The 25,960-nt window shown below is 40.2% G+C and overlaps 3 protein-coding genes across 8 annotated transcripts in view; 1 reads left to right on the top strand and 2 right to left on the bottom strand.

Moving 5' to 3' along the window:
• Nucleotides 1-2,396: 2,396 nt before the first annotated feature.
• Nucleotides 2,397-14,082, bottom strand: LOC134655178 (solute carrier family 35 member F5). The gene is made up of 10 exons (XM_063510630.1): nt 13,706-14,082; nt 13,416-13,550; nt 12,925-12,990; nt 12,016-12,108; nt 9,258-9,410; nt 8,109-8,291; nt 6,592-6,733; nt 5,024-5,183; nt 3,262-3,474; nt 2,397-2,575 (listed from the first exon to the last, which is right to left on the bottom strand). The coding sequence occupies exons 1-10, from the start codon at nt 13,859-13,861 to the stop codon at nt 2,506-2,508; spliced, it is 1,371 nt and encodes a 456-aa protein (XP_063366700.1). The 5' UTR covers nt 13,862-14,082; the 3' UTR covers nt 2,397-2,505.
• A 6,623-nt stretch (nt 14,083-20,705) lies between these two features.
• On the top strand, nt 20,706-22,267 carry LOC134654979 (lysM and putative peptidoglycan-binding domain-containing protein 3). Its single transcript, XM_063510433.1, has 3 exons — nt 20,706-20,885; nt 20,966-21,143; nt 21,532-22,267. The coding sequence occupies exons 1-3, from the start codon at nt 20,875-20,877 to the stop codon at nt 22,126-22,128; spliced, it is 786 nt and encodes a 261-aa protein (XP_063366503.1). The 5' UTR covers nt 20,706-20,874; the 3' UTR covers nt 22,129-22,267.
• Nucleotides 22,268-23,141: 874 nt separating this feature from the next.
• The window catches only part of LOC134654969 (heterogeneous nuclear ribonucleoprotein K), a 46,683-nt gene continuing 43,864 nt past the window's right edge, over nt 23,142-25,960 (bottom strand). For 4 of the 6 annotated variants that reach the window (XR_010097395.1, XR_010097393.1, XR_010097394.1 and 1 more), the window contains 6 exons: nt 25,487-25,615; nt 24,924-25,397; nt 24,663-24,832; nt 24,354-24,453; nt 23,848-24,014; nt 23,142-23,485 (listed from right to left, as the gene is read on the bottom strand). Coding sequence is in view for 2 of the 6 variants with exons in the window: in XM_063510421.1 (XP_063366491.1) it covers nt 24,402-24,453; nt 24,663-24,832; nt 24,924-25,397; nt 25,487-25,615 (825 nt within the window). In the remaining 4 variants the exon portion in view is untranslated. The remainder of the gene's footprint in view (nt 23,486-23,847; nt 24,015-24,353; nt 24,454-24,662; nt 24,833-24,923; nt 25,398-25,486; nt 25,616-25,960) is intronic. The other 2 variants (XM_063510421.1, XM_063510422.1) reach the window with 2 other exon arrangements.

Here is a 25,960-nt window from a genome sequence, read left to right as displayed (position 1 = left end):
TGCGCTCTCCGATAACGCGCCTTTTGTTACTGACTGTTAGATTGGTATTGTAGCGTTCGACTCGCCGGCACTCAGCAACCGTAGTACTGAGTGCCGGCGAGTCAAATGGACAACACACAGCCTAGAAAAATATTTTTCCATTAGTTCATTTTAAACCTTATTGCAATCTCCATAGAGTGGTAATTCAATAACCGGTAAGAACGGCCCAACCATTTTTTTAGGCAGGTAGAAGCACGTGCGGTTTAACTTAACAAGTTAAATAGACGTTTAATAGACAAAGGATACGCCGTTCGGGGTCTGTTAGAAATCGACAAACTATACGTCGTATGGATAGTCCAGTCAAATAGGGTATTTGACTGTAATTAAAATATATTATTTCACACCATGCATGAAATAAAGCAGCAGATAATTATTTGAAAAACATACTTAGCTAGCAGTTATTTTTAAACACAAGTTCTATTTAATAAATCAGATAGAAATATAAAAAGTAGGCGAGTTGACCGTGACATCTTTGTGTAATGTTTCATATAAATTCCATATTAGCAAATAGTTTTGACAGTTCTAAAAAAGAAACTGATTTGACTAGTAGGAGAATACCCTATTTGCGGCTACCATAATTTGCACTACCGTATGAGCTTAGTAATCCTTTATTTATAGAATCCACATTAATTGTGATATATAATATAGTTACTTGTCTTAAATTAAATGATAACATTGATAATTGATAACACGTAAGAATAATTCATTAAACATCAAACCGGCACATTAAAATTTGAAATAATTATTAGAGTCTTTTTATATTGTAATGTAATATTAAGAACTTTAAATGTATCATAAGTTACCGAGGTTGTTTAATGAAATAGGTTCACAAGTACATAAAACTGTAGAAATCATAGGAATTCTGGATAATGTGAAAATATATAAGTACATGCTTTTATAGGTGTATCTATTATTTACACATGTATACAATCTTTATCTCAAATAAAATAGCTTACTTATAACTTATAAATAAATAACGTGATGAATTGAAGAATCTTAAACATACGAGTGACAATGTGCTGACGCGTGTTCACTTTGTATCAAGTTTTGCTCTCCTAAGGGCGCTATCACACTGGCGATTTGCGAGCGTTTTGAAAGCGAGGCGAGCGCGCAGCGAGTTCGCTTGCGCGCTCGCGGCGATATAGTTGCGCGCTCGCGTCGAGATCGTAGCGCGCTCGCGTCGTCTCGCTGCGCGCTCGCCTCGCTTTCAACTCGCTCGCAAATCGCCAATGTGCTATAATTTTTATTTTTATATTTTTTTTTGTAATTTTTTTTTAAAGCATTAGGTGGTCATTATATACAATCTTCAAATCATTAACATTACAATGTCTTTTATGTATAAGATTCTTCAATGTGCACAAAGTTTCATAAACATAAACCATTATCTTTTTATCTCATCATCAGGTGATTTATTCATCAGTATAATACCCAAAGTAATCCAAAAAAATTATGTAGTTTAAGTCGCGTGTTAAAATTACATGTTGTTTAAAATTATTGAGATCTCAGATCAAATTAGATAATTTCTTGCTTGTTGGCTGCCCTAGAAACCAGCCTAGATTAAATACAAATAAAGGCACAGATATAATATAAGAGAATATTGTCACTCGTGAAGGAAGTTAAGCTTAAGTCCATTATAGTATCACATTTCATAACGTCACGTGCACAAACTATAAACATATTATTTACATTATCTTAATCGAATAACAAATCAAGAATACAAGTCAAGATTCAAGCAATGATGCACACATATTGGTGCTAACATAAAAGTACACACGTGATACAAAAAGATCGAAGAATTATACCGTAGACACTATAAAACCTTCTTACGTTAAATATACTTAAGTCAACTATACATAATTATGATTTCACTCGGTCACTATTGTTTAAACTTGGAGTGGTACATCTAAAGTAATAAATAACAACAAGTATCTGGAATGTTTAAGCTATGGTCAACATGCATTTGAAATGTCTAAGTCTATGTATAAATGCTATGTTGTGAATAGTGGTATATTTATAGCGTGGCCATGTTGTTAGCACTGGCTGTCTCGCATCTCACAGGTGATTGATTACAGTTATGCTTCTTCAAGTTATCATGACATTATTCAATTAATTCGTTATCATGATAAATAATTAATTGAATAATGAGCTATTAAAATGTAGCGTGTAAAATAATTATAACTCTAGTTGTAGACAAGTCATTCGCTGAACATTATAATTGATGGATATTAATATTTTGCCATATATTTTAGACAATAATCGACTATTTTAATATAATTATAAACTTAGGATTAACACTAGGATATTTGAACCTTTGTCGAAAAAGCAACCAGTTGAATAGCAATAGGCAAAACGTTAGAAAAGTACCAGGCTGCCAGCGATGCAGGTGAGGTGTACCGCAGCGGGTCGGATGCTCAGCTCAGACTAGGCATAACAAGACGTGTCCGCGCGAACTGTTTGCGAGGCTCGCTACGTCGGCTCGTCGGCGGACATCAGCGCCTCCGATTGCTCGTCCAGGTCTGGGATATTTCTTATTACCCTGTAAATAAACGACTATGTTGTATGATGAAAACTCACTTTCGTATATATTTTCAGAAATGGATGCATCAATAAACAGTTTGAGAATTGGGAATTACAATATGAATAATAAATAAATATTATAGGACATTCGTACAAGAATTAACTAAGTCCCACAGTGATCTCAAGAAGGCTTGTGTTGTAGGTACTCAGACAAAGATATATATAATATAATATACCTACATATACATAGACAACACCCAAGACTCAGGAACATCTGTGCTCATCACACAAATAAATGCCCTTACCGGGTTTCGAACCCAGGACCATAGGCTTCACAGGCTTCACTAGGCCAGACCGGTCGTCAATATGAAGAAGTAGTAGATTGTTAATCAAGGGCTGAAAGTAACCCATTGCACCCAAGATATGTTCAGAGTGTCACTAAAACCAACTTGAGACCTCAGCCAGACACTTTCTTTTAGTACTAATATGGTTTACTATGGCTATGAACTTGTGATGGTATATTAGTGAGTTTTGCTTGTCACCTGACGATATATAAGTGTATACTATAAGTACTCACTCGAAGTCATCGGTGCGCAGCCTAGTAGCCAGCTTGCGCGGGCCAGCAGTCCCGCCGCCCGCCCATAATGCGTCCGAGCCCGCGCCCATAGTCGCAATCCTCGTAAACACTTCATGCGAGATACTCACTCGAAGCCATCCGTCCTTAGCCTGGACCTGAGCCACACGGCGGCCGGGTCGGCGGCGGGGTCGGCGGCGGCCAGCAGCCAGCCGGCGGCGGCCAGCAGCCCCGCGGCGGGCCGCCACGCGCCGCCCGCCGCCAGCGCGTCCCAGCCCGCGCCCAGCGGCAGCGTCAGCGACAGCGCCATCGTCGCCACGTGCGACGACGTCAGCGACCGGCCCCTGCGATCGGTCGACATGCCATTTAGGCTTAGCACGCACTGCGGTTTTTAGGGTTCCGTACCCAAAGGGTAAAAACGGGACCCTATTACTAAGACTCCGCTGTCCGTCCGTCCGTCCGTCTGTCACCAGGCTGTATCTCACGAACCGTGATAGCTGGACAGTTGAAATTTTCACAGATGATGTATTTCTGTTGCCGCTATAACAACAAATACTAAAAACAGAATAAAATAAAGATTTAAGTGGGGCTCCCATACAACAAACGTGATTTTTGATCGAAGTTAAGCAACGTCGGGCGGGGTCAGTACTTGGATGGGTGACCGTTTTTTTGCTTGTTTTGCTCTATTTTTTGTTGATGGTGCGGAACCCTCCGTGCGCGAGTCCGACTCGCACTTAGCCGGTTTTTAGCGGTTCCGCTACCGCAAAAAATGTAACGTACGGCATTCTTTATAAGCGCACGCACTTGCGATTTAAGAATGCCGTACGTTACATTTCTTGCGGTAGCGGAACCGCTTTTTAAAAACCGCAGTGCGTGCTAAGCCTAAGGGCCAGTTGCACCAACCACATTTGACAGACTGATCAACTTTAGCCGGCGCGCCCCGGCGCTTTACTATGAAACTTTCCATAAGTACATAAAAATTTAGCTAACTCTTTAACGATACGAACAGTTTGGTGCAACCGACCCTGGGCGGTACGCGTTAAGGTAGCGGAGCGGGTCCTAGGCTACCAGAATTAGTTGTGACAAAAAATGCATGGACGACGCTAAAGTGATATGACGATTAACATATACCGTATTCTCAAATTTCTAAGAATCGCGATGTCTATAATCCTCGTTCGCTTCCGCTCCGTTATTTCTTGGCCGTTTAATGTACTTTCCAACTGTTGTTTGTACTCGCCCCTCGCGCAATACATGCTAGCCAGGAAGTAGTCTAAATAAACCGCTAGAAATAAAGTTTAAACAAAGCTTAGAATCAAGGTCGCGGCCATTCGTCGTGGGATGTCTCGTATGTGTCTAAGCGAGCAGAGACGCCGGCCATGGCCAAAATTATTTATCCAGCAATAGGGTATTTGACATTTTTTTTAATGAATGGTATCAGTCGATCAGATTTGTTTTGAGGATAAAATGTCTGTATGGGAGCCATTGTCTTAAATCAATACAAAACACAAATGATGTCGAAGTCTGGCACCCGCACTTTACTGACGAAACGCTTCTAACAAAATGACAATACATCGTGACGTCACCATGTAACGTTAGATGCCGTTTCGATGTACGGAAAACAAGGAAATTGCGATTTTGTCGGTGAACTATTGCGTTATTTTTTTTAAATAAAATGTATTTTTTTGCCATGATTTTTTCCTATTTTGGCGATTTTTTTTTAACCTTTAACGTCTTGTATTTTTTATTATTCCCATATATTTTTTAAGTTTCCAATTTATTGTGATAAATTGCTCATTTTCTATCTATTTAACTAGATTTAGTTATAAAATTCAACGTGTGTCAACAACCGTATGGGACATAAACAGAGGCTAGTAAAGAAATGTGTAATCAGACCAGAGCCACAGCGACTCGAGCAACAGCGGGCCGAGCAGCGCGTCGAGCAGCAGCCAGCACAGCTTGGGCGCGGCGGGCAGCGCCAGGCGCTCGGCGCCGCCCGCCGCCAGCGCGCCGCCCAGCGCCCAGCCGCCCAGCCCGCACAAGCACCCCACCAGACCTGCCCAACATTACCAATTACAATAGGCTACATGACTAATTTTTTTTTATGGTATCAATCGATCGGGTTTGTTTTTAGGATCAAATGTCTATATGGGACCCATTGCATTAAAGTAACACAAAAGTCAGAAATTGTAGTCAAAGGCCGACAGTCGCACTTCACTCGCGAAACGCCCTATACAAAACGGACAAGGGCCGTGACGTCATCGCCCATCTTGTAGTATGGGCAAAACAAGAAAATTGCGTTTTTGTCGGTGAAATATTGCCTTTATGTATATAGTTGCTATACAATATTTTATTGCATGAAATGTAAGGTATCGAATGGTACCCTTACTTTATCGTTTTCGGAAGTTAAAAAAAACTTAAATTTTGAAACTTTCAGGTCCTGTATTTTTATAATTTTTCAATATTTTATTTTAATATCCACATTATTGTGATAAATTGCTTGTTTGCTATCTATTTTACTAGATTTTGTTACAAAATTCAACATGTGTCATCATCCCTATTCTCGAACAATACAGAAAGTCAATTTAAGCGAAAGTATAGGTAGTTCCACGAGAGTTGAGGCCACGCACACGACGACACTGTCGTGTGATGACAGCGATTTGAAATTACTGTTCGTATATTGTACCGATAGCAAGTTCGACGGTGAATTGCGAGAAAGACCAAAAAGTTTCTTTTAATTATTTTGTTGAGTATTACATAGAACATAAAACAATTCATCGACTTCAAACAAAACATAAACTAAAATATCTTGATTATCTTGACCGATTTTATTTAAATAAATGGGTTATATGAATAAATAAAGGTCAGATATGCGTAATTATCCTCAACGAATCAAAAGAAGATAATTATGCTAAGTGACGATAATTTATAAAATATATAATTTTTTTTTACTGTTTTTGATAGGTACCTAATAAAAATATAATTAAGCGTTTTTATTTACATTTACAATTTGACTCATTCACTTTTTTGCAATCAGTACTTCATGTAGCTGTGTGTGCAATCATTCTCCTTAACTCTCGTGGAACTACCTATACCTATCATTAAACTTGTTACCTAGTAAATTATGAATTTTCAAAAGCCCAAACCCAACCCAAACTTTAATTCAGAACAGCAGTTCCCGTGCATCAGACATAGAAAGTGAAGGATCTCTTCATATTAGTATGAGCGCACTGACCTTGGAGGATATAATCAAACGGAGACGCCATGTCTGTAATTTTCTGTACAAAACAGTCTGCCGATTTTTGCGGGGGAGGGGAACGTCAAATGTATGCGTAACGTAAAAATAGCCATGTCAGATAAACGTCAGTCCATACATTGTGTATGACCGTTGGCCGCCTATTTTCGACAGAGGGGAAAGCCTGTTAATGGCTACTCCGTTTAGTTGTATCCTCCAAGGCACTGACCGACTAGCAGCGGCGAGTTGATCCCGTCCCCTTTCCGCATCTCGAGCCGGATGAGCAACAGGTGCACCGCGTAGGTGAGCGCGGCGCCCAGGGCCGCCAGCACGCCCGCCCAGTCCGCCTGCTCCCACACTCCGACCATCACCTGCCGAACCACCAGGCCCCTATTTCACCACGGTGACAGGTGCGACAATTGTCGACATCACTGTTACTGACGTCACAAGCCTCCATAGACTACGGTAACCGATTACCATTACCATGAATTAAAAAAAAACTCCATTATATCGCCAATAAATAAGTACTTATTTTGCGAAGCTAATGACAATTGTCACGAAATTCCGACACAGAACTCATTTCCTGTCAAGATATACCGAAAGTTCTATTAAATCGTGTGACAATTGTCATCATCATCATCATAAACTTCGAAAGAGAAATACCTGTTTTTTGCCGATATAATTAAGTTTTTTTAAGTAATACAGTGATGGTGGCAAACAGGAATACGGCCCGCCCGATGGTAAGCGGTAACCGTAGCCCATGGATGCCTGTGACGTCAGCAACAGTGACATTTGTCGAATTGTCGCACCTGTCGCCGTGGTGAAATAGGGGCCAGGTTTCACCATCATCAAACTAATACCTACTCAGATTCACTGTAAAAGATGTGTAAATCGTGCCGCCGAATTTAACAATTTAACCCTTTAACCGCCAGAGTCTATATAAGACATTACATATCCAGCTCATTTCGTCACAGTCTGATAAATAAGACAAAGATCTGATTTGGTTTTTACAGCACATTTATAACTCCCGTAACTATGCCAACCTTACTCTGCGTGGTACAATTACTGTCAGTGGCGACACGAGCACGCTCGATCAAAAATTGCTGGCGGTTAAAAGGTTAAAAAGAGGGCGATATTTGACGCCTTATGTTTTGTGGTAGGTAACTCAATGGTCAAACATCAACTTTTGATAACTAGAGTTAGAGTCTGTTCGGAAAGAGAAGAGTCGTGGAATGTATGTGTATGGGGCCCTAATGGCCAGACTCGACGTACAAACTAAACTTTACACCATGTAATACAATCAATGAATTCATATTAGAACAAATTAAATTATTTTCAGGGGGCGCCATAAGCCTTCAGTATGAAGTGCATATACTTGGAAAAATTCGACCTATGCCGATGTGGCCCAGTGGCCGAGTTGCAACAGGCACCTGTCGCGATAGCAGAGGACGCTGGTTCGATTCCAGCCTGGGGCACTGGAGGCTTGGGTCACTTTTTCTTAGTATATGACATTTATTTCAGTTTATAATCAACGAATTTTTGCCATATTTCCGGATGAACTACATACTTTATAAAAATGTACTCATGTACCACCACCGTATTTTTATTTTTTTTTAAACCTCCTACAATTTGGGTTTATTGCCTATATTACAACAATTTTTATGATTTTCATGACACACGTCAACGTGATGACACGATCACCGCCATGTATCTCTAAGTGTGAGTGTATCAGTGTATAGTGGTCACCAGGCCGGCCGCGGTGAGCAGCGCGCCGGCGAGCCGACACGGCGTGAGGCGGTCGGCAGGCGCGGGCCGCAGCAGCGCGCCCAGCGCCAGCGCCAGCGCGCCCGCCGCCGACGCCAGCAGCGTCGCCGACCCCGTGCGCGCGCTGCGCAGCGACAGCCGGTACAGGTAGTTCGAGATGAACCACTACGAGGGAACATTATAACGTATACGTTAAGGCCCGTCTCCATATTGCGCGGCAAACTATCGGACATTGGCTCGCGAGGCAGCCGCGCGCAATGGATACCGGGCTGCCGCGCGAGCCAACTCGATCAGATCGCGTTGGCTCGCGAGCCAACCCGGTATCCATTGCGCGCGGCTGCCTCGCGAGCCAATGTTCGATAGTCTGCCGCGCAATATGGAGACAGGCCTTTACACATAATACTCGACCGTGTAGAAGGTAAGGTCAAAACAAATTGTCAGTCAATAAGAACAAAAAAAAAACTATAAACATCCTTTTTTTTGGTGCTAGTACCTACTAGTGTAAGAACTGAAAGACAAAGACAGTATGATTCTCTCTGTCTATGTTTGAAATGAGACAGTCATTTGACAAACTATAATTTAGGTAACGTTAAAGCTTTGGATTCCTCCGAACGGTGCCGTCATATTACGGCCGCTATATAGCGTTGACTGACGTCACTAGAACGTTGTCTATGCAAACAAGATGGCGCGGTTTCCTAGACGGCGTTACGTTACGTTGATTGTCAACGTAACGTAAGATGACGGCCGTCATGACGGTGTCGATAGTTTCGTGAACGTTTTATTAGATAGCGGTGACGCCATTTTGAATAAATGACACGAGATTTGAATAAATGATTCCGTACTACGATTATTTTCCTCTTCTGATGATATTTCATCCTCCAAGTAAATTATAGATGATCAAGCAAATCTTGTCAGTAGGAAAAGGCGCGAAATTAAAATTTTCTATGGGACGTTATCCCATCGCGCCTACATTTTCCAAATTTGCCGCTTTGACCTTGGTGGATGACGGTGTGTTATGACGCCGTGGTACTTTCCACATGTCGCCACCGTAAAGACGGCCGTCTTTTGCTGCCGCTATATGACGGCACCGTTTTCGGAGGAATCCAAAGCTTTAGTGTACTCGATACGTACCGGCACTGTGAACACGAGCGCCATGCGCAGGTGGCGGCGCGTGGCGGCGGCGGCGGCGCGGCGCTGCGCGAACTCGCTGGCGCGCACCGACGCGGCCCACGACAGCCGCGCCAGCAGCGCCTCGCCCGCCATCGCCGCGGACATCACCCGTACCTGTTCAACATTGACACGATCATTCGCCGGTTCTATACCTTGGTATACCTTGGGTTTTACTTTGATCGTAGTAATAAATTACAAACGAGGAAAATACTATTCATTCATATTTTAGCCTTATTATTTTGTATGGAGACGACCGCTGTATGACGGCACCGCTATCCTAGGAAAACAGGGGTTCAATCAATCTTTGGGTGTTATGGCTCCATCGATATTGTCGATGATTCCGCCAACGTCAAGGTTTAGGAAGGCACGTGCTTTATGAAGACAATTGGCCGGTGAATATCCACGACGCAGTTCACTCAGATGAGAATCGAATGTAGATCTACCTACAACCAGGACAAAACAAACATACATTATTAAAACTAACTACTACAAATACAAGTTATTGTTTTTTATGTGTTTAGCTAAGACGTTCACAAAAGGGGAGGTAAAAACAGGGGTTAAGAGTGGGAAGAATGCTTGAATGCTGTCATTTCAGAAATCTTCGCCTACCCGATATTATTTTATATATCTACCTACGTATATGTTAATACATTTGACTGGCAATTCACCTAGTAGTAGTCTAGTCAGTAGTTACTAGTCTTGCAAAGTAACAACTATAACTTATAACCATTGACATGATCCCTATACGTACTATTAATACGTGCGGTTTTGTTATGTAATTTGTTTAAATTGGGTTGTTAGTCGTTAGTGAGACATCCACAGTACGGAAGCAATCATGGTGTAATCATAATCATTACTCAAACACCACTTGAAGCTCATTCAAAATGCACTAGTGTAATTCTAATTTGTTAGAACCTGCGTTCATAATAAATTGTGAGTATAATTTTATGATTTCTAACAGTTTTTATGCAATTCCAAGATTGATTGGTGGTCTCGTGGAGGCGACAACAATGATATGCCAAGACAACCACACTGCTACGAGGGGCGTTCAAAATATTCTCGGTATTGATATCTTACAACCTCTTCTAAAATTTCTTTCGTTACTGGCCGCTAAGGTTTATTCATTGACATTAAAAAAAAGTATAATTCGAAGCGAGATGTTCTTTTGTTTTTCTGCAATTGCTGAACAAACATGAACATCATGTGGGAATTGACAATGTTAACTAAATTAGAACATCGATGCGTGATAAAATTCTTGACAAAACAGGGTAAAAATCAAAAAACCATAAAAGAGGAAATGGATTGTGTTTACCGTGAGTCTGCTCCTTCTTTATCTACCATTCAAAAGTGGTCAAGCGAGTTTAAACGTGGAAGGGAGAGTGTTGAAGACGACCCTAGACCTGGCCGGCCTGTAGTAGCTACTTCACAAGAAAATATTGATAAAGTGGAAAAACTTATATTGGAAGATGGTCGAGTGAAGGTAAAATCTATAGCACAAGTAACCAATCTCTCTATTGGTACCATACATGATATTATCCATGACCATCTTAATATGTCAAAAGTAAGTGCAAGATGGGTTCCGCGAATGCTGACTCGGCTTCAAAAAGGCATGCGTGTAGCTTGTTGTTCCGATTTTATTGACCTGTGCGGTGAAAATCCTGATGAGGTGCTGCAAAGAATAGTTACTGGAGATGAAACCTGGGTTCATCATTATGACCCAGAGAGTAAACAAGAGTCCATGCAGTGGCACATTAAGGGTTCAGCTCATCCCAAGAAGTTCAAGGTCATCCCTTCAGCTGGCAAGGTCATGGCCACGATATTTTGGGATTGTGAAGGAGTATTACAGATCGATTATAAAGAAAAAGGTGTAAATATCACAGGACAGTACTACGCTAACATTCTACGTCAATTAAAGGATGCAATCAAAGAAAAGAGGCGAGGAAAGTTAACCAAAGGTGTTATGCTTCTGCATGACAACGCCCCCGTCCATACTGCTCATATTGCCAAGGCAGCTATTGTTGAATGTGGGTTTGAAACTGTTACTCACCCACCGTATAGTCCGGACTTAGCCCCCAGTGACTTCTTTTTGTTCCCCAATCTTAAAAAGGATCTGCGTGGAAATAAATTTTCCGATGATGAAGCATTGAAGGCGGCAGTGGAGGAGCATTTTTACACCAAAGATAAAAAATATTTTTATGCAGGATTAATAAAAATAATTGATCGATCTTTTAAGTGTATGAACATAGGGGGGGAGTATATTGAAAAATAAAAATATCAAACTTTTCGTACTTGTTTGTTTTCATTCTCATACCGAGAATATTTTGAATACCCCTCGTACTTCAATGATCATTGGGTGGATCAACTTTTTGTGTTGTTCATCTAATTCATCTTTCCGTTATCCAAGGAACATTAGTGGTAGAGATTGTTAGAAGAAATGTTGTATCACTTTCTACTAACAACTAACATGCTCAGTAGATGGCCCATTTAGTAAATGGCATATATGCATTCGTAACATCATCACTACCGCTAAATGCATGTTTGGTCAATTTAAATACTGTAAAACATGGTTTTATTTTAAGAGCTGTCCAGCGGAAAGTAACCATGGTAACAAGTGAGACTAAAAAGTTTATTCACCCTTAGAATTCCTTTTGAATTATTTAAAATTAAATTACTCTTTCCTTTTGCAATACCAATAATGTTGTTACATTTTGAAAGTTACCTCAGCCACTTTGTTGAAGCGCACTGCACGAGGAGTCGCATCGTCACTGTCTGTTGTCTCTCCGGCGCGGACAGGCACAAATGTCGAGTCTCCCTGTTCATAACATGAGACACTTACTGTAACATTTGTCACCCAGTGACATTACACGTACATTTATAATTCTTATATGCATCTATAGTTCGTTTTTTTTAGCATTAAAAAGAACTTGCAAGAAGGTAACGATCTTGACATGTCTTTTAATTGAAAAACGCTTTTTAAAAATCAAAAACTATTACTTATGAAAGCAGAAGAATATAAATGATCGCATTAGATTCATAATTGTTACATATTTGCCGTAACTTATTTTTAAAATGTGTTTTTCAATTAAAAGACGCATCAAAATTGTTTACCTAATTTCTAATGCAAAAAAAAAACAAACTATAGTAAACTTAATTTCATAACATTTTTCTTATATTGAAACATTGGTGTGATTGGTAGCCTAGCAGTAAGTTGTGTTACTTTCAGAACAACTAGTACTAGTACCTATGTACAAAATACAATTTGATATTTACCTATTCTGGTTTTCAGTGAAGAAAAACACTGTGAGGTAAGGTAACCAGACTAGTCATTTTCAGTAATACCTATGTCAGTTTTTGGAATCAGGTTTCCAAGTGAGTCAGGACTAACTAAGATGATGTTGAACATTCATACATACCTAAACTAGGCATAAGTTTATAGTACGAAATCAAGCTTATGAAAATATTATCATATTACTAGTTGCTTTTGTGCGGCAGCGGACTCCGGGTTATTTTTTTTGATACAAGGACTTTCTTTCCGCTCACAATTTGGATGTTTATTTGTTTACATCAGTACTAATTGGCATAACAACATTCACTCCATGCAACCATACACTTCTGTTTTATAACTTACCAGACTGTTGTTTGATTCAGTAAAAAAGTTATCCTCATCTGCCTCAGCATTGGGTTCTAACAACTGCTGAAAATTAAAAAAAAAAAGCATGATAAGTACATTCCTATTTTGACATTTATTATTTGTACTGATATAAATACTTGTACTTCAAATCAGTAAATTCTTTTTTTTTATTGTACTTGGCAATTGTTATCTGTGATGTCATGAAACAAGATAGGTGAAATTTAACCTTGATAACATGAATATATGCAAACATATTAGTTTTAGGGCATCCTTATTCGACATATAACGAGATTATTGTCTAATAAAAATACAAATATAATTCACCTAGTTAGATCTTGTCCAATATGCAAATATTGGATGTGACAATGGTATACATTTGGGCATATCAAGATTCAACAACTAACAATATTTAAAGAAAAATACTCATATGACTTGTATAAACGTTGTGTGAGTTGAGTGTGTGTTCATTTTATTTATAACCAACTTACTGTGTAATCGGCAGGTCTACAGGGGTCCCGGGTGGGCGGCGAGAAACACAACCCCACAAGGTAAACAAATAACAAAGAGCTGCGTATGTAGGACACCAGGAAGGGCCTATCTATTTTTTCCTCTACATAGATGTACTGAAAAAAAAAATACAAATATTCTTAACAGTCGTCATTACATACAGATACAGTGGAGTAATCACATTAGAATATCATTATTATCCCATAGAAAACTTAGCAGATCTATTTCCTTCCCTATGACAAAATGTAACTGCAACACATGCAAGGTTTACCTTTGTCAGCTCGGATGACACCACCCACAATACATCAACCAACAAAAGGATGAACAATCCGAACACAAACTTCTTTTTACTGAAATGCTGGATGTCGTCGTTATCATTCTTGTTATTTTGGGTGACGCGAAAATAATTGTGGCATAGGATCAACATGAAGACGACTTATAAATTCAACTTAAACAAGTTTAAAATCAAGTTATAAGATGCTTGCGTCCATAGTTTTGTATTGTAGATTCATTTATTTGCCGAACTCCTGTTAGTGTCACTTTAACTTAGCGTTTGATTATATAAGTTAAACGACCGCTTCTTTATGAAATAGATATGGTTTATTCTATTATTCTGACATAAATATTAAATACAAAATATTTGTGGCAAGGAATCTTAAAATTTTGGAAGCAAGCAATATAAAGCACTACTATCATGCTACTATCTGTCAAAATCAATCGACAATCCATTGAAAATGTTCATCCCTCTAAAGCCCCCCATTCACACTCCTACATGTAGTCCGACTCGCAGGACTACGGAGTAGGATATAGCTCACACACCCTCCTACATTGTAGTACGCCTTGCAGGACTACGGAGTAGTACGGACAAAGAGTAGTATAATATATATATGAGAGTACGGAGCAAGAAATAGCTCACACACATTTTGCCGTCCATCATCAGTACGTTCGTTTCTCACAAGTGTCGGTCTACTTACTCTTGAAAATGTTAAGTGCAATAAAAAATGTATTTTCTTGTTATTGGATAAAAATAGATTGTGAGAAAAGAAATTGCTAAAAATTCGCCAGAGAGCGTCATATTTCTTAAGTATTGGAAATAATTGTTGCGATGCCTATTCCTCCATTGTTTGTTGGGGTGATTGGGTGATTTTTGGTTCGACAAACAGCGATTTTCTTTATAAATTTCAAAAAAATGGCGCGCATTGTTGTCATACGTCAAACACGGCAGTCCGCAACGTAGGACGACAACCCACACACAATCCTACGCGGCGGACTACAGCAGTGGGCGGGGCTTGCAGGATTTGTAGGACCCAAGAGCCATCCTACTTGGGTGTTGTAGGACGGCACGTAGTCCACGACCCCCATACACAATCCTACCCAATGAGGCGGACTACAAGGTAGGAGTGTGAATGGGGGGCTTTCGGCCTGAAGCTTACACACTATACTTGGTCAACCAGATCTTGACAGTAGAAAAAGGCGGCAAAGTTGAAAAATGTAGGCGCGAAGAGATATAGTCCCATAGAAAATTTGAATTTCGCGCCTTTTTTTACTGACAAGATTTGGTTGACTAACTATATCGATAAATGCGCCGCACCGCACCAAGGTCGCGGTCCGGTGCGATAGTCTGTTACTTCTTTAAAAATCGCGAAATCCGGATGATATGGCAGAGTATAGAGTTGTAATATCTATGGGCTACTCAGATGTCAAATAAAATATCCAAATGAAAAAAGCGCGGGAAACGTGAAACGTGGCGGTCAAGTTTTAGGTTTCTTGTAAATTTAATTTCAATTTTAATATTGTAGATCAGGGAATCGGTAATTTGTACATAATTTCTTACATAGTTTGTATATATTATTGTATTTGTATATATAATTAGTGTGATTTCGTCGTAGTTGGTAAGTTTTTCTTGTATATATGTAATGGGGGACAAAGAACCCCCGGACCCTGGAGGTGAAAACCTCCAGGTCGGAAGTAATGTAACGATAGATTCAGCTATGGACACGGACACTTCTGTGGATAGCAGGAGTGAACTTAAAAGAAATAAAATTGACAAACTATGCAAAGCATGTAATAAAAAAAGAAGGAAAAATAATGGCGGGGACTATTCGTGCGATTGTCAGGAGAACATACAAAACACACAAGCTCCTTCGAAGTCTAATATTCAGCCTACCATAAACTCTTCGGATAAATTAAATACAAACAATGACACTACTGGCGCCAAGGTTGGCAGGAATTTATTTTCATCTTCAGATGTTGCTCCCTTTACGGTGCACGTCCAAATTAAACAAACCGATGCAAAATCATCTCTACACCCGGTGTCTTTTGGGAAATTCTTAGTCAAAAAAGGCTTCAAAAACATTATAAATGGAAGTGTTAAGCGTATTGGTAGGACGCGTATAGCAATGTCATTTTCAAATTACGTAGATGCGAACTTATTTGTTACCAATACGTGTCTTGAGTCAGAAAATCTTACGGCATACATTCCGTCATTTTCCGTGACCCGTATGGGCTTGGTTCGCGGTATTCCTGCAGAGTGGTCGGAGGAGGAAATTGTTTCCAACATTTCCGTGCCCGTGGGGTGTGGAAAAGTACTAAAAGTGCGACGTTTGAACCACAGAGTCGTGGTTAATGGTTCTACTACCTGGCAACCCTCAGAGACAGTCGTATTGACATTTGATGGTCAAGTATTACCGAAACGAGTCTTTTCATGCTACAACTCTCTCGCCGTCGAATTGTACATATTTCCAACCATTCAATGCTTTTTATGCTGTAAATTTGGTCATACTAAAAATAACTGTCGCTCGAAGCCCAAATGTTTCAAGTGCGGGGAAATGCATCCTGGAAACACCTGTTTAGTGGAGGAGGAGGATGCCATTTGCTGTTTATGCAACGGCTTTCACTTCGCCACTAACAGGTCATGCCCAGAACATGTAAGGCAAAAAGAAATCAAAGTTAGTATGGCAAATAACTGCATCTCGTATGGAGAAGCTGTCAAACTGCACCCAGCCGTATCGAAATCGTTTGCAGACATGGTTAAGTCACAAGTGTCACAACCACATACTCAATCAGTTTTACCTCGTAGCAGTGTCCAAAGTTCAGTTCCAGGCACAAGTTCGAATATGCGCTCTTCTAGCCATAGCAGCAAAAAAACTATTTTTTTGAAACCTCGTCCTTCTGTTAAAAAGACTACCCATGGCTATGATGTGGCTGCACATCGGGCCATTATAAGTGAATACTCCATACCATCTTCTGCAAACGGTTGTGCTCTTCGTCAGGAAACAGAAAAGGAAGATCGACTAGTAATCACAGAGTCTATCGAGGCCCTAAGATCTCTTTTGTCAAAGCCAAACCTTACTTTACCGTCCCACGTTGCCCCTATGATTGACTCTCTTACATTTGCAATTAAAAATAATGGACAATATAATACAATGGAATTGCAGAAGTGTAATCAATAAAAAACATGATTTAATTCATTTATTAAATAAATTTAATCCATGTGTTTTTGCCCTATCTGAGACATGGCTTAAGCCTGGAGCTCTTCTCAGAGCTGCTGGTTATTCATGCCTCAGAGAGGACCGTCCTGACGGGTGGGGTGGAGTAGCTTTACTCGTCAGGAATTCTGAATCATTTTCATCTCTTCATATCCCATCTCATAGCGATAATTTTTCAATTGTCGCTGCCATTGTAAATAACATATGCATTCTCTCTGTATATATTCCTCATCAATCATCGTCTGTTTTTAACGAATTAGAACAAATAATTTCCTCTCTACCAAGGCCCTTGTTGATTCTAGGCGATTTCAACTCACACCATCAGTTTTGGGGCAGTTCAGTATCCAACTATAATGGCCATCGTGTTCTAAAAATCTTAGATGATCACAATCTTTGTGTTCTAAATACTGGCTCTCCGACTCGCCGTACAGCACCTACAGAATCACCCAGCGCTGTTGATCTATCCATTTGCTCTGCTGAACTTGCATCTTCTTTCACCTGGCAAACTCTTGATTCTACATTTGGTAGTGATCATTTTCCAATTATAGTCTCATTTCCTTCATCTTCACGACCATCTCCGAAACTTAGCCCTAGGCTTAAGTACAATTTATGTAATGCTGACTGGAAAAATTTCAAAAGCTGCGTAGAGAAGAAATTGTTGATTTTGCCTAGTTTAGATGATACTGATGTTGTCGGTTGCTCGGTTGCTTTGGCCCGGGTGATCACAGAAGCAGCTGATGATATATTCCCTGTTAAAAATAGTGCAATTAATAAAATTCCCTCTCCTCCTTGGTGGGATCAGGATTGTTCCCTAGCTATTAAAAAACGAAAGGAGGCTGAAAAACGTTATCGTAACTTAATGACAACTGAAAACTTTGAATCGTACATGCAGGTTGCGCGTGATACTAAGAAATTGTTACGTAAGAAGAAGTTTGAAGGTTGGAGACGATTCTGTGCGTCTCTAAATCCTAATGTAAAACCGTCGATAGTATGGAACAACATCAAAAGGTTCAGACATGCATTCAACGAACCCTCAAGGCGTACACTGCCTCCTAATCTTGCGCAACAATTTATGGACAGACTAGCACCTTCATCTGTTCCTGAAGAGTTTGTGTTCCAGCCCGCAACCTTTTTATACGATCCTTCCTTAGATTCCACTCTTAATTGCCCTTTTAAAATGGAGGAATTAAAAGGTGTATTAAGCAATTTAAAAGATAGTGCTCCGGGTGAAGATGGAGTGCCCTACTCATTTTTAGTAAATGCCAGTGATGGCATACTTTCTTATTATTTAAACATAATTAATTCGGTTATTCAGTCCGGTATAGTCCCTGATTCATGGAGATCCCAAATAGTTATTCCTATTTTAAAACCCAATAAACCAGCATCAGACGTTTCTTCCTATCGCCCTATTGCCCTTTCCTCAGTATTTGCAAAAGTAGCTGAACACTTAATTAAAAACAGAATAGAATTCTTTGTTGAAAAGAACCAATTACTATCTCATAGCCAGTTTGGATTCCGAAAAGGTAGATCTACCTATGATAGTCTATCAATATTTATTGCAGACATAAGATTGGCATTTTCTAAAAATGAGTCGTTAGTAGCTGCTTTTCTTGATATAAGTGCTGCTTATGATAATGTTTTGGTTTCAGTGTTACAAGAAAAGCTTCTCAAGTTAGGCATTCCAAAAATGTTAAGTAACTTTGTAACAAACCTTTTATCTGAACGGTCCATTAGTCTTCTTATAGATGACAACAATAGAATATCTCGTTTAGTGTGGAGAGGACTACCACAAGGATCTGTATTAAGTCCTTTGTTGTATAATATCTATACATCTGATTTAGAGTCTTCCCTAAATGGTTCAGTTAGGATTTTACAGTATGCCGATGATTTATTACTTTATTCATCAAATCTTTCTCCTGAACAGGCAAGTAGATCCGTCACTTGTTCCTTAGGTTCCTTGAAGTTATGGTTAGATTCTAATGGTTTAGAACTTTCTGTTCCTAAAAGTGTTGTGGTTTTATTTACTAGAAAACTATTTCCTCCTCCAATCAACGTGCAATTTGGGAACTGCCCCATTTCAGTAAAAGATAAAACTAAATTCCTTGGTGTCATTTTAGATAGTAAATTAACAGGCCTCCCACATTGTGAGTATATAGTTTCAAAATGTGAAAAAAATATTAATATCCTCAGGTGTGTTTCTGGTGTCTGGTGGGGTTCACATCCTTTTTGCATGAAACTAATGTACAATGTTTTAATAAGAAGTATTCTAGATTATGGGACATTTTTGTTAGAGCCAGGATATGCAGCTGGCTTCCAAAAACTAGATCGTATTCAATCTAAAGCATTGAGATTGATTTGTGGTGCCATGAATTCAAGCCCTATCAATGCTATGCAAGTTGAGTGTGATGAGCCTCCTCTTCATTTACGACGCCAATATCTTTGTGATAGGTTTCTTTTCCGTTGTTCCCAATTTTCTAATCACCAACTCTGGGCTATCCTGTCTAACCTCCTGCTTCAAATAACTTCTTCCAACTATTGGAAACACAAGAGTCCTCCTTGTTTAATCAAAAGTTTTCAAAAACTTAAATCTATATCAGCTCCCACTGTTAGCTCTTCAACACTTCCCATTTTCCAATATGAATATGATTCTCTGACTCTTGTTCCTTCGGTTCTCCTCAATATTGGTGTCTCCAAGAATGATGTTGAACAAAATCAACAATTCCTGGGATTCATTGGTACAGATGGTCTGGGTGCTCATCATATGTACACAGACGCTTCTAAGATGTCAGACAATGGTTGTGTTGGCATTGGTGTTGTCCACACCCAATCTAATATTTACCAAAAAATAAAGTTGCCACCGGAATCCTCTGTGTACAGTGGTGAGTGCTTTGGAATCCTGAAAGCAATAGAGTTCATCATTATAATGCATCTCAAAAAAACAATAATTTTCTCAGATTCCCTAAGTTCACTTCAGGCAATATCTAAATTTCCTTTCAAATCTAAATCGAATAATCCAATTGTATATCAAATCCGTAGCCTACTGTTAAAATGTCACCTTAAAGGTTATTCGGTTTCCATTGCCTGGATCCCTGGACACAGAGGGATTAAGGGTAATGAAAGGGTGGATGACTTAGCTCGAGATGCCATCAGTTGTGGGGACATGTTTCCGTTTAAGAATGTTGCTGAAGACCTGCTGACTCTGCCTAAATTATTCCTACGAAAGGAATGGACGAAATTATGGACATCTGGTGCGGGTGCCGCTGCGTCACATTATCGGAGCATTCAGAAATCAATTCCTGCCAAACCTTGGTTTGCTAAAATCTCATTATCAAAACCGGCTACCAGTATGTTAATCCGAATGAGGTTGGGTCATGTATGTACTCCGGAACACCTGAAAATGCAAAATCGCGTGGCCAGTTCTGCATGTATTTGCGGAACTGATCCCGCTGATCTTAACCATATTTTTTTTGCTTGTAATTGTAACCTATATGACCGTTCTACATTATTAAGACAGCTGTCAGATTTGAAAGTTCCGTTTCCCACATCTATTACTACACTCCTGTATCTTAATGATTCCTCTCCAGATATATTTAAAATATTATATTCATTTCTTTCACGTCATAATATAAAACTATAATTTATGATACGTTACCTTTCCCTGATCCTTTTCCAAAATTCCGACTTACCCGTTATAATGTAATCCTTTAATTCCGTTTCCCCGTTTTACTCGTTTGGCTGAATGCGCCAGGAGCGCGATGCCTTAACAAAAAAAAAAAAAAAAAAAAAAATATCCAAATTGTCAAAAAATCCCGAGTTTCTTTGATCAACAAAGAGTTAAGTTAACAGCTGTTTTGTTTCATTAATAATTTTGTCTTCTTAAAATAATTCTCAATTTAAGGTAGTTTTACGTTTATTTAGGTCATGTTAGTGGTTAGTGGTAGAGTAGTTAAAAATGAAACAACGGTAAGTGTAGAAGTGTCGAAATAGTTAATGAAACCTGTTTGGTGTTTACGTGTTATGAATTCACACAAGTTGTTTATCAGGACGCGCCTCATGCACGGGGATGAGTTTACCGGATATAACATGACTGTGAAGAAGGACGACGGCCAAGATTCATCTGAAATTCCCCTACACAAGATGAAGTCGCAAGATCATTTTATCGAGGCACAGGTTCAAGATGGTGACACGTTACAAGCTATTGCGTTACGATTCCATTGTTCCGTAAGTAGAAATCATCTCTATTCCTAAAATATGTATTTATTATTACATTGCAACTAAAGCATCATTATGTTTATATTGATATTACATTGTTTTAAATTTGTTTAAAAAAGTAGGTACCCACTACCTACTATATGTGGCTTTCCATTACAGAATGGTCCTTATGCTTCAAGTGCAATAAGGACGTTTCCATGTGAAATTCCTATAAATTCTGATAAAAAGATACTTATTGCAGTTGAAGTATCCCCTTCTCTAATGGAAAGCCACATATAAACTCCGATGCATACATGTAATAATCCTTTTATTAGTCAGATATATTATCTGCATTTAGATATAATCCTATTTAACACACAGATGTTTTTATGTAAATGTTGTTCATTGCCTTTTGCAGATCGCGGAATTAAAGAGAATCAACCAAATTCATAAAGATAATGAAATATATGCAAGAAGGACTGTTAAGGTTCCGGTCACTCCCTACTCAGTACTCACGGAAATTATGTCACCACCTTTGGATGCTGTACCTTCAACATCTAAAACTATGCCGGGAGTACAGTCAGTAATAGATAATCACAATGAGCTTCTTCCGCCTGGTAGTCAAAATATAGATAAAGAAATAAATGGAAACAATGACTTTGCTATAGATTGCAATGCCATAGTAATGAACAGTACTCTAGCCCCAGCGGTCATCCCTTATACAGATGTAGAGCCGGCTGAACCTATCACAGAGGACACCCAATTATTGCCAAATAAACCGCGTGAAACAGTAGAAACAGTGGTTGTGAAAGAACTGACATCACATGGTGCAGATTTTGGTATGAAATGGTATCACCTACTCTGCTGTGTGCTGATATTAGGAGTTGTGATACCATTAGTTTATGTATTCTTTTATCTAGATAAGCATGAAATTGTGGAAATTATGGAATCAAGTACAAAAGCCATGCTAACAAATACAAGTGATGACGACCTGCCACCGGGACATAGTCAATGACCATCATGTTTTGTATACTTGATCTGATCAAAAGCTTTAAGTTTTGGTGGTATTTTAGCAATTTTATAAGATTGCCTTATTTTAAGAATAGACAGAATACATGTGATTCTTGAAATAAATATCATATTTTATATTCCAATCTTGTTTTAATACATTGTGTAATAAATTGACAAAGACAGACTAGGAAAATATAAAGGGCCATTTCATGTAAAGTGAATGGGTAGGTTATGATGAACCTTTTACTATGTTACCAAAGTCGAAAAAAAATAGTATGAACTACACCATCTTCTTGCAGGATATTGTTAAAAGAGTTCTATAAACAACCTGTAAAACAATTGCTTTTGCCTGTGGCTCTAGTCAGCGCTATGGAAAATGGCGAAGCTGCGCAGTTGCGCCAACGTTGCGTCGAGCAGCAGTCATAGTTGACAAGACGCCGACGCTCGGGAGACGCTAGTGTGGGGTGGCCCTTAGACCCACCCCACGCTAGCGTCTTTTGAGCGTCGGCGTCCGAGTTTTAGACGCCGACGTTCGGAAGACGCTAGTTTGGGGTGGCTCTATGGCTGCTGCTATGTCTAAAATCTATTTTTTTATTCCGTAGACTGAAATGACATTTCATAGTATGAGATGACACATGATGTTCATACTATGAAATGTCATTTCAGTCTACGGAATAAAAAAATAGACTTTACGCCCAAGTAGTAAACAGACGCTAGTGTGGAGGCTGCCTAAGATTCCACTGTTTGAACCAATAGCTAGTCTCGCTACCATCGTAATTCCTGCTTAAATCTTTAGCTTGCTCAGGTCAGTATATAGAGGGGTTGAACTTATAAAACAAAAAACTTGTTAAAAATCTTTCTTACTGCAAAAGTCATAAGTTTCTCGTACTGAGGGCCTACCGCGACCACTTCTATCTTTTAGGTTACCACACCATTCGGTCGATGGCATCGATCGACGTCGACATAGTTTCTCCCTGTACAGTAGTAGTGCTAGGTTGGAACAATTAAAACTAAAAGTTTGCAAAATAAACTTTATTAATTCTAGTTCTATTTACTTAAAAATACAATCGATGTAACAAATTCCCATCAAATTATTGACACGATCTTAGTAAAATTTATTATATATAATATATAAATTACGATAAATGCATTCCTCTTACATTAATCATTATATTGTAATTCACTCTGTAAATACATTACTGAAAAGTGTCACGCGAGCCTCACGGCCTTATATTGTACATTATTGGTGTTGAGGTGGATCAGTAAAGCTGCAATAGAGTTGCACTTCTTACGGACGAGAAGAAGACTGCAATCAGAAGTTGCCTCGGCCGCCACCCAGGCTCGGGTTGCTCTCGTGAACACTGCCAAACAGAACACAGGATATTAACAACTAATACAAAATGTCATAAACAAATACATAGACGTTAACCCTTTGTATGTACCGCTTGTTAGATATATGAGACAATGTAAAAGATGTACGACATACATAAAACTTGTTAACAATTGTCGACGCCGCTTAGCGCCTTTAGGATACATTAGATTAATTGATAGATCTGTCGGCATATGGAGCTGAAATGGCAAGGCACGTTACGACTCTAGAAAATTTCTCACTCGTGCCACAGCATACGCTATACTCGCTTCGAAATGTTTACTTTCTGATGTATGGCGGTAAAGTGTTACCAAAAAAGTTAGATGCACAAGTGAATGAAAAACAGAGTATTACACAAGTTAGTAGAATTAAAGGCAAGTGACAGCATGAAGAAGCTCTTGGTCCGAAGATGGCACCGGTACTTTGTAGGCAGACTGGTGATTTTTTGTTACTGAATCAAACAACAAAATCACTAGTCTTCCATACAACGCACGGCAGACGACTCCCGTTAGTTGACACACCTAAAACATTGTTATCACCACATTCATGTTAGCACAAGTGTAGGTGTTGTTAAGATGGTTACAAATGAGGATGACCAGTTTATGAATGATACGATGATAATGAGGTATTAGCTACAAATATAAACTACTGATATGACAGGTTTTACCAGAAATATACCTAATGAGTGTGATAAAAGGACTCCTAACAAAGTTACTATACGTGTCATATGATCATATGACATACGATCCCATATATGTACAATATAATGATATTAATGAGAGAAAAATACTAAAGTTGTCAAGATCCCATCGAAGAAACATATGGAACACTACTCCTACAAATACTTTTCGTCTTTTTACCTGTCTTGAAACGACAACGACGTCTCAGTCGAGGCCGATTAGGAAAGGCTACTTTATCTTAGACTTGTTTGGTGCCAACTCAGGGAACTCTTCAAACATTCTAGTACCAAAACAATGCAGTGTTAGTAATGACATGGATATCAGATAGAAGAAATTAGTGCGGCAGACTGTCACACTCCTGGTATTCTAATCTAATAATATATGACAGTCCAAAGTACAACCTATCAAAGAGCGCCTACACGTTTTTTGCATAACCAAAAATATCAGCGTATTTAGGTGCAGGTATAAAAACGGAGGTGTGATTATTACCTCTGCTGCAAGAGATACTGCGCGGTCTGTATGCGCGCCGGCGTGCCCGTGATGGTGATGATGCGGTCGTTGGAGCCGGGCAGCGGCTCCGCGATCTCGATGCCGGCGCCCGAGTCCGCGCGGATCTTGCGGATGCGCGACCCCGCCTTGCCGATTATCGCGCCGGCCAACTGGAAACGATACGCACGTTATTTGTAAACCGCACACATGTCACGCGACCGTTTTAAATAATACAACCGGTATAGTGATTATTATACTCACGTCTTTGGGAATGGTGACCTGAGTGGTAGTCTCCTGTTGGTTGTTGTCGCCACCGAAGTTGCCGCCGCCGCCGCCGAAGTTGCCGCCGCCGCCACCGCGACCGCCAAAGTTGCCGCCGCCGCCGCCGCCGCCCCCACCAAAGTTTCCGCCGGCGAAGTTGCCGCCGCGAGGCGGGCCGTTAAAGTTGGTCCTAGGGCCCGGGCCTCCGGGTCCGCCGGGGCCGGAGAAGTCGTTGAAGCCGCCGCGAGGGCCGGGCGGGCCGCCGCGACCCATGGGCGGGCCCCCGCGCGGCGGCGGCCCGCGGCCCGGGGGCGGCAGGCCGCGCGGCGGGGGCGCGCCGCGGGGCGGGCCTCCTCGGCCGGGGCCGCCGCGCGGGCCCCCGCCCTGGCCGTTGCCGAAGCCGCCGTATTCGTCAGCGTAGTAGTCGTCGTAGTTGTGGGGGTCGTAATTTTGCATGGCTCCTTTGATGGGCACCTGCGAAGGAATGCGTGGATGTAGAGTGGGTACGAGAACGTTGACGGCGCCTCGTTACGAGACAGAGTAGATACGATATATGCGGTCACCTCTCGCACTAGGTCGAGCACCTCGCGCACGGCGGCGGCGACGGCCTCGGGCCCGCCGACCAGCTGCACCACGCGCTCCGTGCTCTGCGGCGCCGGGTTTGAGAATATCTTCAGACGAGCACCAGTTTTCTGCAAACGACATTTCTTCATTCAGACAACAGTCGGCTCCCCGATGCTTTAAATACCGTGACAAAGGACACTGAACTTATTTGCAAGATAATGTACCGCGGGGTAAAAAAATCGCATTCATTCAGCATTCACATTCTTTGTACAATGTTCCCCATATCTTTTAAGGGATAGTGCAGGTAGTCCATATTTAATTCAAATGAAATGCCGGGTCGAAGACCGAATACAATGGTCCATTGATGGATATCATGAGAAAATATAAAGGATAAATAAAAAAAAGTTGCTTCCTTTGTGACTTGGATAAAAAAAACTACAGTGAAACTTTCCTATTCCAATCCCATATTACCT

Source organism: Cydia amplana, chromosome 16 (assembly GCF_948474715.1).
Source record: "Cydia amplana chromosome 16, ilCydAmpl1.1, whole genome shotgun sequence".
Classification (NCBI taxonomy): domain Eukaryota; kingdom Metazoa; phylum Arthropoda; class Insecta; order Lepidoptera; family Tortricidae; genus Cydia; species Cydia amplana.
This window is presented reverse-complemented; position numbering and strand designations above follow the sequence as displayed.

What these genes read in the sequence shown, in the direction of transcription:
- LOC134655178 (XM_063510630.1), bottom strand. Translation starts at nt 13,861, where the DNA reads ATGTTGATCCTATGCCACAATTATTTTCGCGTCACCCAAAATAACAAG. An exon ending in CGCTCGTGTTCACAGTGCCG is followed by an intron (nt 8,292 to 9,257) that starts GTACGTATCGAG and finishes GTTCCCTCGTAG; the next exon opens with TGGTTCATCTCGAACTACCT. An exon ending in CTCGAGTCGCTGTGGCTCTG is followed by an intron (nt 3,475 to 5,023) that starts GTCTGATTACAC and finishes GACCGATCGCAG; the next exon opens with GGGCCGGTCGCTGACGTCGT.
- LOC134654979 (XM_063510433.1), top strand. An exon ending in CGTTACGATTCCATTGTTCC is followed by an intron (nt 21,144 to 21,531) that starts GTAAGTAGAAAT and finishes TGCCTTTTGCAG; the next exon opens with ATCGCGGAATTAAAGAGAAT.